The following is a 10,512-nucleotide window of genomic DNA, read 5'->3' as shown; positions in this document are numbered from 1 at the left end:
CTCTCTCAGGGCAAATATACAAAACTGTTTTTGTGCTAAATTTAGGTCCTATTTTTGGGGAAACTGTATATATCAAGTGCATTTCATTATTCAGACCCAACGAAAACATCTGGAAGTGCTGAAAACAGCCCGTTTATTGGCCGATCAAAATCCAATCCAGAAATTGCTCTTTTTTAAAAAAAAAAAGAAAGAAAAAAAATGCCCCCCCCCTCCATTAGACCCCCCCCCATCTAATCTTACTCGCAAAGGCAATAATTTATAGCCGGGAGGAAGATGCGGCAGAGTTTCTGCCTCGCCTTTGGGGGGAACACGCCAAAAAAGGAACGCCAACATTCCTTGAAAGACCAATAACCATCGAAGGGAATCGCCCAACGAACTGAACGAACGCACCCCCCGGGATCCGGGTGGCGCCTTGTCCGACGGAAGAGGAGTCGGGGACGGGGCAGCCTCGGGTTACGACCGTTAGCCGACGGAAGCCAAGATGACGTCCACGGGGGTTTCTACGATGCTTCGGACGGTAACCTGCATTGTCACGCCATCGCCAAGAGCGAGCCGGGCTCTGACCAGGACATCGAAGCCACCTCTGAACAAACCTGGGGATGGGTGGAGGGAGAGGCGGGGTGGGAGAAATGAGAGAAGGTAGGCTGGGATTCAAGATTTCAGCAGAAATGCGACAGTCCTATCTTAGGCTCTTCTATCGTCATCTTTTAACGGCCCCATCATCCCTTGCATCGGGGTGGAGTCTAAGCAACTGAATGGCGCTGAGTGTTTACTGGCCCGATGCCCTTCCTGTCACCAATGCGGAGTTTTGTTCCGTAAATATATTCTCATTGCGCCCAGAGAGAAATATCTGCCTCTACCCAGGATTGAACCCATAGCCTCCTGACTGTGAGGCAAGAGCCTCCACCTCTATTGGTCAATCCCTTTGGGAAGACCGTGGGAGGCCCTAAGATAGAGGGTTGCGGTGGCCTAGAGCTGGTGCTCCCGCCTCAGCATCAACCGTAGGGCACAGTGATCAAGGTGCAGGTCGAGAACCCAGGAGACGGTGAGTTCGAGTCCTGCCTTAGGCATATATACTGGCTGAGTGGCAAACCAGTAGCTAATTTTTATGGCCAGTTTGGTGAACTGGCAAATCCCACCCCTGGCGGGCCCCACTCGCCCCTTCCTCCCCTCCCCGGAGTCCCCACATGGCCTGTTTTGGATGCAGGTAAGTGCGCGGAGGCGTGAGGAGGGTGAAAAACGGGCCTCTCTGAGGCTCCGGAAGGCCAGAAACGGGCCTGTTTCCAGCTTCCAGAGGGCCTCCGGAGCCTGAGGAGGCCGTTTTCACCCTCCCGGAGGCTCGAGGAAAGCCTCAGGAGTGAGGGGAGGGTGAAAATGTCCCCCGCCCCACTGTGGTGCAGGAGGCCGACCATGGCCACGCCCACCAAGCAACCAGGCAGAGAACCCCTTTTGAAGCCTACCCCTGCACACGCACACACACACACACACACACACACAGACACACACACACGCCTAATTTCCTGATGGGTTTTTTGTACCTGCCAGGTAGAGCGTGTGGGAATTCTTGTTCTCGGGCACTTTGTCCGATCTCTCGCAGGGTTGCATGCCAAGGAACTTCACAATGTTGTTCACGGCTTCTACATTGAGAAAAGGATTTTGAAAACAATAAGAAGAGCTGAGGTTAGTCCTCCACGGGTCCAGGGTTCAAGACACAGGGGTCCAGAGGCTTCTGGCCAAAACAGTGGGCTCCCTTAGAAAGCCTTGGGTGTTTTGCTTAACAACCACGGTTAAAAGAAAAAGGGCGTAAAACTGGGCTCGATCACAGGGTGACTCGCTTTAGGACTGTCGTGACTCACGACCAGAATTGCGGGCTCAATTATGGTCGTAAGTCAAGAACTGAGGTTGTGGGAGCTTCATCCCGGGACGCTTTCAAGAAGAGACTGGAATGGTGTAGAGTCTCCCACTTGGGTGGGAGGTTGCGGGGGGTGGATTAGATAACCTACAAGGTCCCTTCCAACTCTGGTTATCTGTTATCTGTTAGTCTGGGCAAGTTGAAGATTTATATTCAACTCCCAGAATTCCCCAGCCAGCAGACTTTAAGATGGATGGACTTCCACTCCCAGAATTCCCTCCTAGCAGGCTTTGAGACGGGTGGACTTCCACTCCCAGAATTCCCCAGCCAGCAGGCTTTGAGATAGGAGGACTTCAACTCCCAGAATTCCCCAGCCAAGAAGGCTTTGAGATGGGTGGGACTTCACTCCCAGAATTCCCCAGCCAGAAGGCTTTGAGATGGGTGGACTTCCACTCCCAGAATTCCCCAGTCAAGCATGCTTTAAAATGGGTGGACTTCAACTCTCAGAATTCCCAGCCAGCAGGCTTTGAGATGGGTGGACTTCAACTCCCAGAATTCCCCAGCCAGAAGGCTTTGAGATGGGTGGACTTCCACTCCCAGAATTCCCAGTCAAGCATGCTTTAAAATGGGTGGACTTCCACTCCCAGAATTCCCCAGCCAGCAGGCTTTGAGATGGGTGGACTTCAACTCCCAGAATTCCCAGCCAGAAGGCTTTGAGATGGGTGGACTTCCACTCCCAGAATTCCCCAGCCAGAAGGCTTTGAGATGGGTGGACTTCAATTCCCAGAATTCCCCAGCCAGCAAGTTTTAAGAGGGTGGACTTCAATTCCCAGAATTCCCCAGCCAGCAGGCTTTGAGATGGGTGGACTTCAACTCCCAGAATTCCCCAGCCAGCAAGCTTTAAGATGGGTGGGCTTCAACTCCCAGAATTCCCAGCCAGCAGGCTTTGAGGTGGGTGGACTTCAACTCCCAGAATTCCCCAGCCACCAAGAATCCCGCCCCATTGTTAAAAACCGTTGACCGTGCAGAGATTTTGCCCCCCCCCAAAGCCCATTTCTGGTTTGAACCCCAAATGGAAGGGGCGGCCATCTTCTCACCCTCCAGGCTTTTGATGGTGCTGAGTGCAAAAGTTTCCTCCTTCTCATAGTCATCGCCCACTTCCTCCCAAGCAGCAGCGAAGTTTGGCTTCAGGATCCTCTGGACGTGGTCAGAGAGAGCGAGTTCCAGGTCCTCCAGCTGCGGAAGGGAAGCCCAGAAAAGCAATGCAGGTGGTCCTCGGACTTACGACCACAGCGGAGCCCCAAATTTCCACTGCTTAACGACGATTGTGGAGTGGGTTTTGACCCACTTCTTGCGACCTTTTGGCCCCAATTGTTAAGTGAATCAGAGCAGTTCTTAAGTGACTCACACGGTGGTGAAGGAAACCTGGGATGCTGCAACCGTCGTAAACGTGAGTCGGTCGCTGAGCGTCCAGTTTTTGATCAACGTGGCTGTGGGGAATGCGACGACGGTTGCAAGTGTGGAAAATGGACATAAGTCACTTTTCCCAAGGCTGTTGTAACTTTGGACGGTCACTAAGTGAATGAGGTAAGTTAGTTGAGGACTATCTGTCAGGATTCCGGCAGTTACCCCAATTAATTCCTGAGCCTCGAGCCAAACTTCAAAGGATTTATTGGGAGCGAACATGTCGGCATGACCTAGGTGTAGCTGACTCTGAGATACGTAATTCATTGTCGCCCTTGATCCTAGTTTTTCCCCGCTACCCCTTTGGGTCTGTCATAATTCATATTCTCCGATGAAACACGTCCGTAGCCAAGAGTCATCAATCATGTTTTCCAATTAGAGATTTGCGCGCCGGAAACGTCAGTCGCCTAATTATACTCTTTGAAAGAGATGAAGGGAATGCACTTTCGATTTCCAAGCTGCCGCACTGCTCTTTCAAACTTCTTAACCGCCACCTCTTTCTGTTGCCGAATTTTTATGAGTTGACACTATCTGTATTCTCTTCTTTGAATTAAAAAGAATTCATTTAACCGCCTCTTGTTTCTCCTTTAGTATATATTCTTCTGTTTACTCATTCAACTTTATAAAGTGTCGTAATTTATATTTCAAGAATCCCCTGTATTTTGGCAAAGTTTTTAACCCCTAAAGCTGTGATGGTGAACCTATGGCACGCGTGCCTCAGATGGCACGCAGAGCCATTTGTGCCGGCGTGCAAGCTGCAGGCAAACTTACCTCACTGCGCACGCATGTATCTCATAACTGTTTTTCGGCCGGTTTGAGGCCTTTTGCCTCCCAGAGGCTTGAGGAAGGCTTCTGCAGGCTTTGCAGGCGAAAACTAGGCCCGTTTCGTCACTTTTGGTATTTTCAGAAAAACTGGAAGTGACGAAACGGGCCTAGTTTTCGGCCTGCAAAGCCTGCAGAAGCCTTCCTCAAGCCTCTGGGAGGCCAAAAAAGGCCTCAAACTGGCCGAAAAATCAGTGTGAGGCGCAGTGCAGTTAAGGGGGTGACGGGAGTGGGTGGGTGGGGATTGCACATGCATGCGTAGGGGCGTGTGCATTGCCTTCTGGGTGCTGGCCTGTGAGCGGGAGCATGTAATTGCACACATTTTTGGGCATAGGTGCCCCAAAAGGTTAGCCACCACGGCCTTAAAGAGAGAAAACACCTTTTCTAGTTTTGGATAGACAACTAGTCCTCGACTGACAACAGTTTGCTTAGTGACTGTTCAAAGTTACGATAGCACTGAAAAAAGGTGACTTACGACCGTTTTTCACATGTATGACTGTTGTAGCATTCCCCAGGGTCAGGTGATCTAAATTCAGATGCTTGGCCGACTCACGTTTACGATGGTTGATTCATACTTTATGACCGTCGCGGTGTTTCCTGTGTCACATGATCCCCTTTTACGACCATCTGACGAGTAAAATCAGTGGCGGGGAAGCCAGATTCACGTAACAACCACGTGACTAAACAACCGCAGTGGTTCACTTAACAATCGTGGCAAGAAAGGTTGTTCGATAAGGACCAAAACTTAACTGAAAAGAATATCTCGCTTAGTGACGTACATTTGGAGCTCAATGGTGGTCGTAAGCGAAGGACTTGCCATAGGGCAAACTTTTAAAAAAATGCTAATTCCCGTCGTGGTCCTCCAGCGATCAGGAGGATCTGACGGGTGTGTGAAAAAAAAAATAAATCAAGATGGCGGCTGCAATTGCACGATCAAAACTCCGTGTCAACTCGTAAAACATTCCTATGCCTGAGGAAAAAAGGAGAAATCTGAAGGAGCAGCATGGCAGGGGGTTGGACTAGATGACCTCGAAGACCCCTTCCAACTCTTGTTATTCTATGTTCTAAGTACATTCCCCGCCATTATCTTAAAAAGATTGTAACTAAGCGACCGGGATCTTCTTCCCTCAAACATCCTTCACTGGAGAATGTGATCGATGACGCCCAGCCTGCTTCGTTTGGAGAATCTGATTTATGACACAAGGAGCGGCGGGAAACAAGGTCACAGGGGACCGCGAGTTACGTATGTCGGAGTTGGATTCCTTTTGGTGAATGCTGGCAGGTTGCTCCTAATAAATCTTTTGGATTTTTTTTTGAAGCTGGGCTTGAGGCTTGTGATTTAATTAGGGCAATCTCCGGAACCCTGACACTTTCTCCTTCTCCTCCTCCACAAACCCCTCTCTTCATCTACCATGGATGATGTTCCCTAGCTGGGTGATAAAACGTCTGCAAAAAAAGCAATCAAGTTCAGAGAGGAACCCAGTCCTCCTCTTCCTCCTCCTCTACATCCGACTGCAAACTCCCCGGGTCTTACCACGTATTCGTCGTCGTAACCGTCATCGTCTGGCACGCCGGTGTTGGGGTCGCAGTCTCGAACCGTGAACTTCATCGTGCAGCTGAACGTGCAAGCCACTAAGCGGAGCACAGAAGACAAGGCGGAAAGATGAACAAGATTAACCCACTGGTCCTTTTTTTTAAAAAAAATACTTTAGCTACAGGCAGTCCTCGATTTACGACCGCAATGCATTTCTCTCGCTAAGTGAGACATTTTTTAAAGCGAGTTTTGCCCCGTTTTATTACTTTTCTTGCCCCGGTTGTTAAGGGAACTCACTGCAACTTGTGAAATTACCATGGTTGTTTAAGTGTTTCTGGATTCCTTACAGGCTTTGCTTGTCCGAAGGTTGCAACAGGGCACGGCAACTGTCGTAAGTACGAGTCAATTGCCAAGTTTAGATCAAGGGATCCACGGGGATGCTGCAACGGTCGTAGGTGTGAAAAGCGGTCCTTTTTCAGTGCTGTTGTAACTTCGGACGGTCACTAAATGAACTGTTGTGAGTCGAGGACTAACTGTATTGCATTGTACCTTCCTCCGATTGCTCAAGGATTCTATGAAGGTAGTCCTCAACTTATAACCATTTGTTTAGTGACTGTCACGCCCCTGTTAGAGTCGGACTTTGAGGGAAAGGAGAAACAGCCAACAGGGAGTGGAAGTGTGGCTCTGGAGGTCATGGAGGAGGCTGGGGAAGGGCAGAGGCCGGCTGGGCAGTCAGAGGAAGAACCAGGCCCATCCCCTCTTCATCCTAGGGCACGCAGGGAGGAACGGAGAAGGGAGCAACTTGGCTAATGAGAGAGGAAGCGGCCATGATCCCCTCATTGGTTGCAGCTGGGAAGAATAGTATATAAGAGAGATGGTTAAAACACAGCTTTGCCAGAATCAAAGTGTGCTTTGTTTTGGGCTGAAGTTATCTTGGTTGGCGTCCTTCCAACAGACTCTGCCTTGTTATCTCCTTGAATTTGGTAAATACTTCTGTCCTGTTGTGGAAATTTCATCATTGTAGTTTGTTTGGGTTTTTTTTAATTTCACCTCTATCTGCTCACTAAGTTCGGACTGTACTGCTTTCTTTTGAAGACTATTTTTGAATAAGTTTTATCTCCAACTGAGAATTATTGAACAGTGAGGCCAAGTTGGAGGCGTTAAAGGACATTTATGTATGTTTTGGATTTTGTTACATTTGTGTTAACACTCCGGGTCATCACAGTGACCAAAGGTACCCCAGCACTGAAAAAAAAGTGACCGAATGGCCATATGTTTCACCTTTATGACCATTGCAGCATCTCCCGTGGTCATGTGATCAAAATTCAGCTGCTTGGCCATTGACTCGTATTTACGACAATCGCCTTTTGCGACCTTCCGACAAGCAAACTCAATGAAGGAAGCCAGATGCACTTAACGACCAAATGCCCAACTTAACAACAGCAGTGATTCACTTAACAACAGTGGCAAGAAAGGTTGCAAAATGGGGCTAAATTCGCTTAACAACTGTCTTGCTTAGTAGCAGAAATTTTGGGCTCAACTGTGGTCGTAAAGCGAGGACTTCCTGTAATTCTAGATTTTAGGACAGTTTTAATTGATAGGAAGGAAGCTTTTTCGTGTGTTTTTCTACACATTGTTCTTAAATTTATTTTGGGATGTTCTGAGTATCTGACAACTCTTTTCTTCTTTCTTTTTGTTGGTGAATGGCCCAATAAAGTGACTTGGTTTGAAAGTGATTTGATTTGAATGATTTGAATTAAAAGCAATTTGATTTGAAGGTGATTTGATTGGAAAACAATTTGATTTGACAGTGATTTGAAAGCTATTTGATTTGAAACTTACTTAATTTGAAAGTTGTTCGATTTGAAAGTTGTTTGGTTTAGGATAATATGAGAATTCATACAAACTATAAGTGAGGACTATGAAGCACAACAGACTTGTAACCAACTGACACACTGTATGTAACTGGAAGATGGTTTTATGTTTGGTTTGTGTATGTTTATTTAAAACTAAAAATTCTTCATTAAAAAAAAAGGTTTTTTATTTGAAAATTATTGGATTTCAAAGTGATTTGACCTTAAAAAGAGGACTCCGTCTGGGCAAAACCTCCCTCTTCCCCTTGAATCTGGCTTTCTAGCCCAAACCGATTCTTGTTCACCGAAGCGATCCATTTTCAGATCTTAAGATCCAAACACACAGCTGAAAGGGACCTTTGAGGTCTTCTAGTCCAACCCCCCCTGCTTTTCTCGGTTCAGCCGTTCCGGGAAACCACGTGAACTAACCAATGCCCCCCACGTGTCGCAGAGCGGGCCAAACAGAGATGCTACACTTAATTGCATATTACACCGTAACACCTGGATGGGAAACGTCTTGCTAAGCTACGATTCACTCTTTCGGCTACTGAGCTAAGTGGGCGGCTGGGAATTCTAGTGCCTTTCGGAAAGATTGGCGCGAGAAAGTCTGAAACGGAGACGGGGAATGGGAACCTCAAATCAAGAGAGGTACCCGCAGGGAGGGATGACTGTCTGGAAGGACATCAGGAACTTTTCTTGCAGTACCTGCGGTGGGGTCGTCCAGAGGTAGGCGCACTAGCGTGTAGCACATGCCCGGCTGGTTGTACGAAAGGTTGGGTGCCGGGATGCAACGGAGGACTTCATAAGCTTCCGAAGGCTCCATCTGAACCGTCACTTTTTCCAAGAGTTGGTCGTTCAGGGTGTTGGTGCAATCAAACTGAAAAAAAAAAAAGAAAAAGAAAAAAAAGGAAAGCGCCTGGTTGGGATTTCTAGTATGCCTTTTACTTGGGAGTTTGGCTGAGCATCTTAACTTTGAGAAACAAGAACGCTCAATGTAAAAACCAGGTGCGGGTGGGTGGCTCTACCTAACAGCCAAGAAGGGAACCGATAGAGGCAAATATTTGTAGCTGGAAGTTGAAATGAGGGGTCCCTGGTGGTTTTCTGGGAGACGTTTCATGACCCAACTACGGAACGTCATCAGTGCTGGAAGGAAGGGAGGGTTGTGGAGGAGGAGGAGGTGGAGGAGGAGGAGGAGGACTGTGCAAGTCCTTGTTGCTCTCTGAGCTTGGTGGTTTTCTTGGAGACGTTTCATGACCCAACTACGGAACGTCATCAGTGCTGGAAGGAAGGGAGGGTTGTGGAGGAGGAGGAGGAGGAGGTGGGGGGGAGGAGGAGGAGGAAAAAGACTGTGGGGTTCTTGGTGCTTTCTGAGTTTGGTCCTTTTTTTGCAGACATTTCATGACACAACTAGAGAACATCATCAGTGCTAGGGGGAAGTGGGATTGTGGAGGAGGAGGAGGAGGAGGAGGAGGAGGAGGAGGAGGAGGAGGAGGAGGAGGAGGAGGAGGAGGAAAAAGACTGTGGGGTCCTTGGTGCTCTCTGAGTTTGGTGGTTTTCTTGCAGACATTTTTTCACCCAACTAAGTAGCATCATCAGTGCTAGAAGGGAGGAGGAGGAGGAGAAAGGGAAAGAAGGAATGAAAAGGAGGAAGGACTGTGGGGTCCTTGGTGCTCTCAGAGGTTGGTGATTTCCTTGCAGACATTTCATGACCAAACTAGGTAACATCATCAGTGCTGGCATGGAGGGGGAGTTGTGGAAAGGAGGAGGAGGAAAAAGACTGCGGGGTTCTCGGTACTCTTCTGAGCTTCGTGGTTTTCTTGCAGACGTTTCGTGATCCAACTAGGTAATATCATCAGTGCTGGAAGGGAGTCGGGGGGGTTGTGGGGAGGAGGATTGAGGCTCTCTGAACTTGGCCGTCTTTCTGCAGACGTCTCATTACCAAACTAGGTCATATCATCAGTGTTCTCAACCAAAAGGCTTGAAGCAATGTATAAGATTTAACTCGAGTTAAGTCTTGGGGGTCCCTGGCCATAAAAGATATTTGAAGGGAGTCCGTTACTAAAGAGAAGTTTAAGAGCCACTGATGTATATCAGGATCGCACTGATGGCGTTACCTAGTTGGGTCATGAAACGTCTGCAAGGAAACCACCCAGCTCACAGAGCACCAAGCACCACACAATCCTCCTCCTCCTCATGCCTCATTCCCTTCTAGCACTGCTGATGTTATCTAACTGGGTAATGAAACGTCTGCAAGAAAACTGAGCGGAGACAGCACCAAGGACCCCACAGTTGTCCTCCTCCTTCTTTGCCTCTTTGACTTCACAAACCCTTCAAGCACTGATGACATTACCTAGGTGGGTAACGAAATGTCTGCGAGAAAGCCACCCAGCTCAGAGAGCGCCATGGACCCCCCCTCAGCAAAAATGGTGGCCGCATCCATGTGCCTGAAGCCCCCTGCCCCATTTTTACATGGGTCTCACATGTTGATCCCATCTGGGGACCTCTCTGTATAGGATCTGGGTTCTAATTTTCCATCAGTATCTCCCATGTGACTGGCTGGGGAATTCTGGGAGTTGGGAAGTCCAGCCCTCTTAAAATGGCTCCCGGTGAGAAACATTGCTCTGGGACAGTGATATCCAGCATTAGCCCCTTTAACACCTGAGGACTTCAACTCCCAGGATTCTCCTTTCCTTCCCCCCGGGGAATTCTGGGAGTTGAAGTCCACGGGGGTTTAAAGGGGTCAATACTGGACACACCCGTTCTACACAGAGGAGATGATGAAGATACCAACTCAACTAGCTTCAAGTCATTCTCATGAATTTACTCTGCCTAAGCTTTGCATTTTTGTCATATTTTATATGTATATATGTTGTGACTCCGGAGTTGGAATCTGTTCCGTTGGCAGACGTGAGCTCGAGCGAAGAGGATATGGCAGTGAAATATGAGCCGGCACTGCTGAGTGACTTGGATGGTAGCCAGGATGAGGA

The 10,512-nt window shown here is 48.4% G+C and overlaps 1 protein-coding gene across 2 annotated transcripts in view; it reads right to left on the bottom strand.

Annotated features, from left to right (window-relative positions):
• Nucleotides 1–113: 113 nt before the first annotated feature.
• Nucleotides 114–10,512, bottom strand: part of COPG2 (coat protein complex I subunit gamma 2) — a 57,963-nt gene continuing 47,564 nt past the window's right edge. For both annotated transcript variants that reach the window (XM_087935365.1, XM_087935364.1), the window contains 5 exons: nucleotides 8,231–8,402; nucleotides 5,673–5,770; nucleotides 2,950–3,088; nucleotides 1,539–1,637; nucleotides 114–593 (listed from right to left, as the gene is read on the bottom strand). In XM_087935365.1, coding sequence (XP_087791491.1) covers nucleotides 463–593; nucleotides 1,539–1,637; nucleotides 2,950–3,088; nucleotides 5,673–5,770; nucleotides 8,231–8,402 — 639 coding nt within the window. In that variant the 3' untranslated portion in view covers nucleotides 114–462. The remainder of the gene's footprint in view (nucleotides 594–1,538; nucleotides 1,638–2,949; nucleotides 3,089–5,672; nucleotides 5,771–8,230; nucleotides 8,403–10,512) is intronic.

Source organism: Pseudonaja textilis, chromosome 5 (assembly GCF_049901715.1).
Source record: "Pseudonaja textilis isolate UNSWEBS1 chromosome 5, rPseTex1.2, whole genome shotgun sequence".
NCBI lineage: Eukaryota > Metazoa > Chordata > Lepidosauria > Squamata > Elapidae > Pseudonaja > Pseudonaja textilis.
Note: the sequence above shows the minus strand (reverse complement) of the source record. Positions and strands in the feature narration are given on the sequence as shown.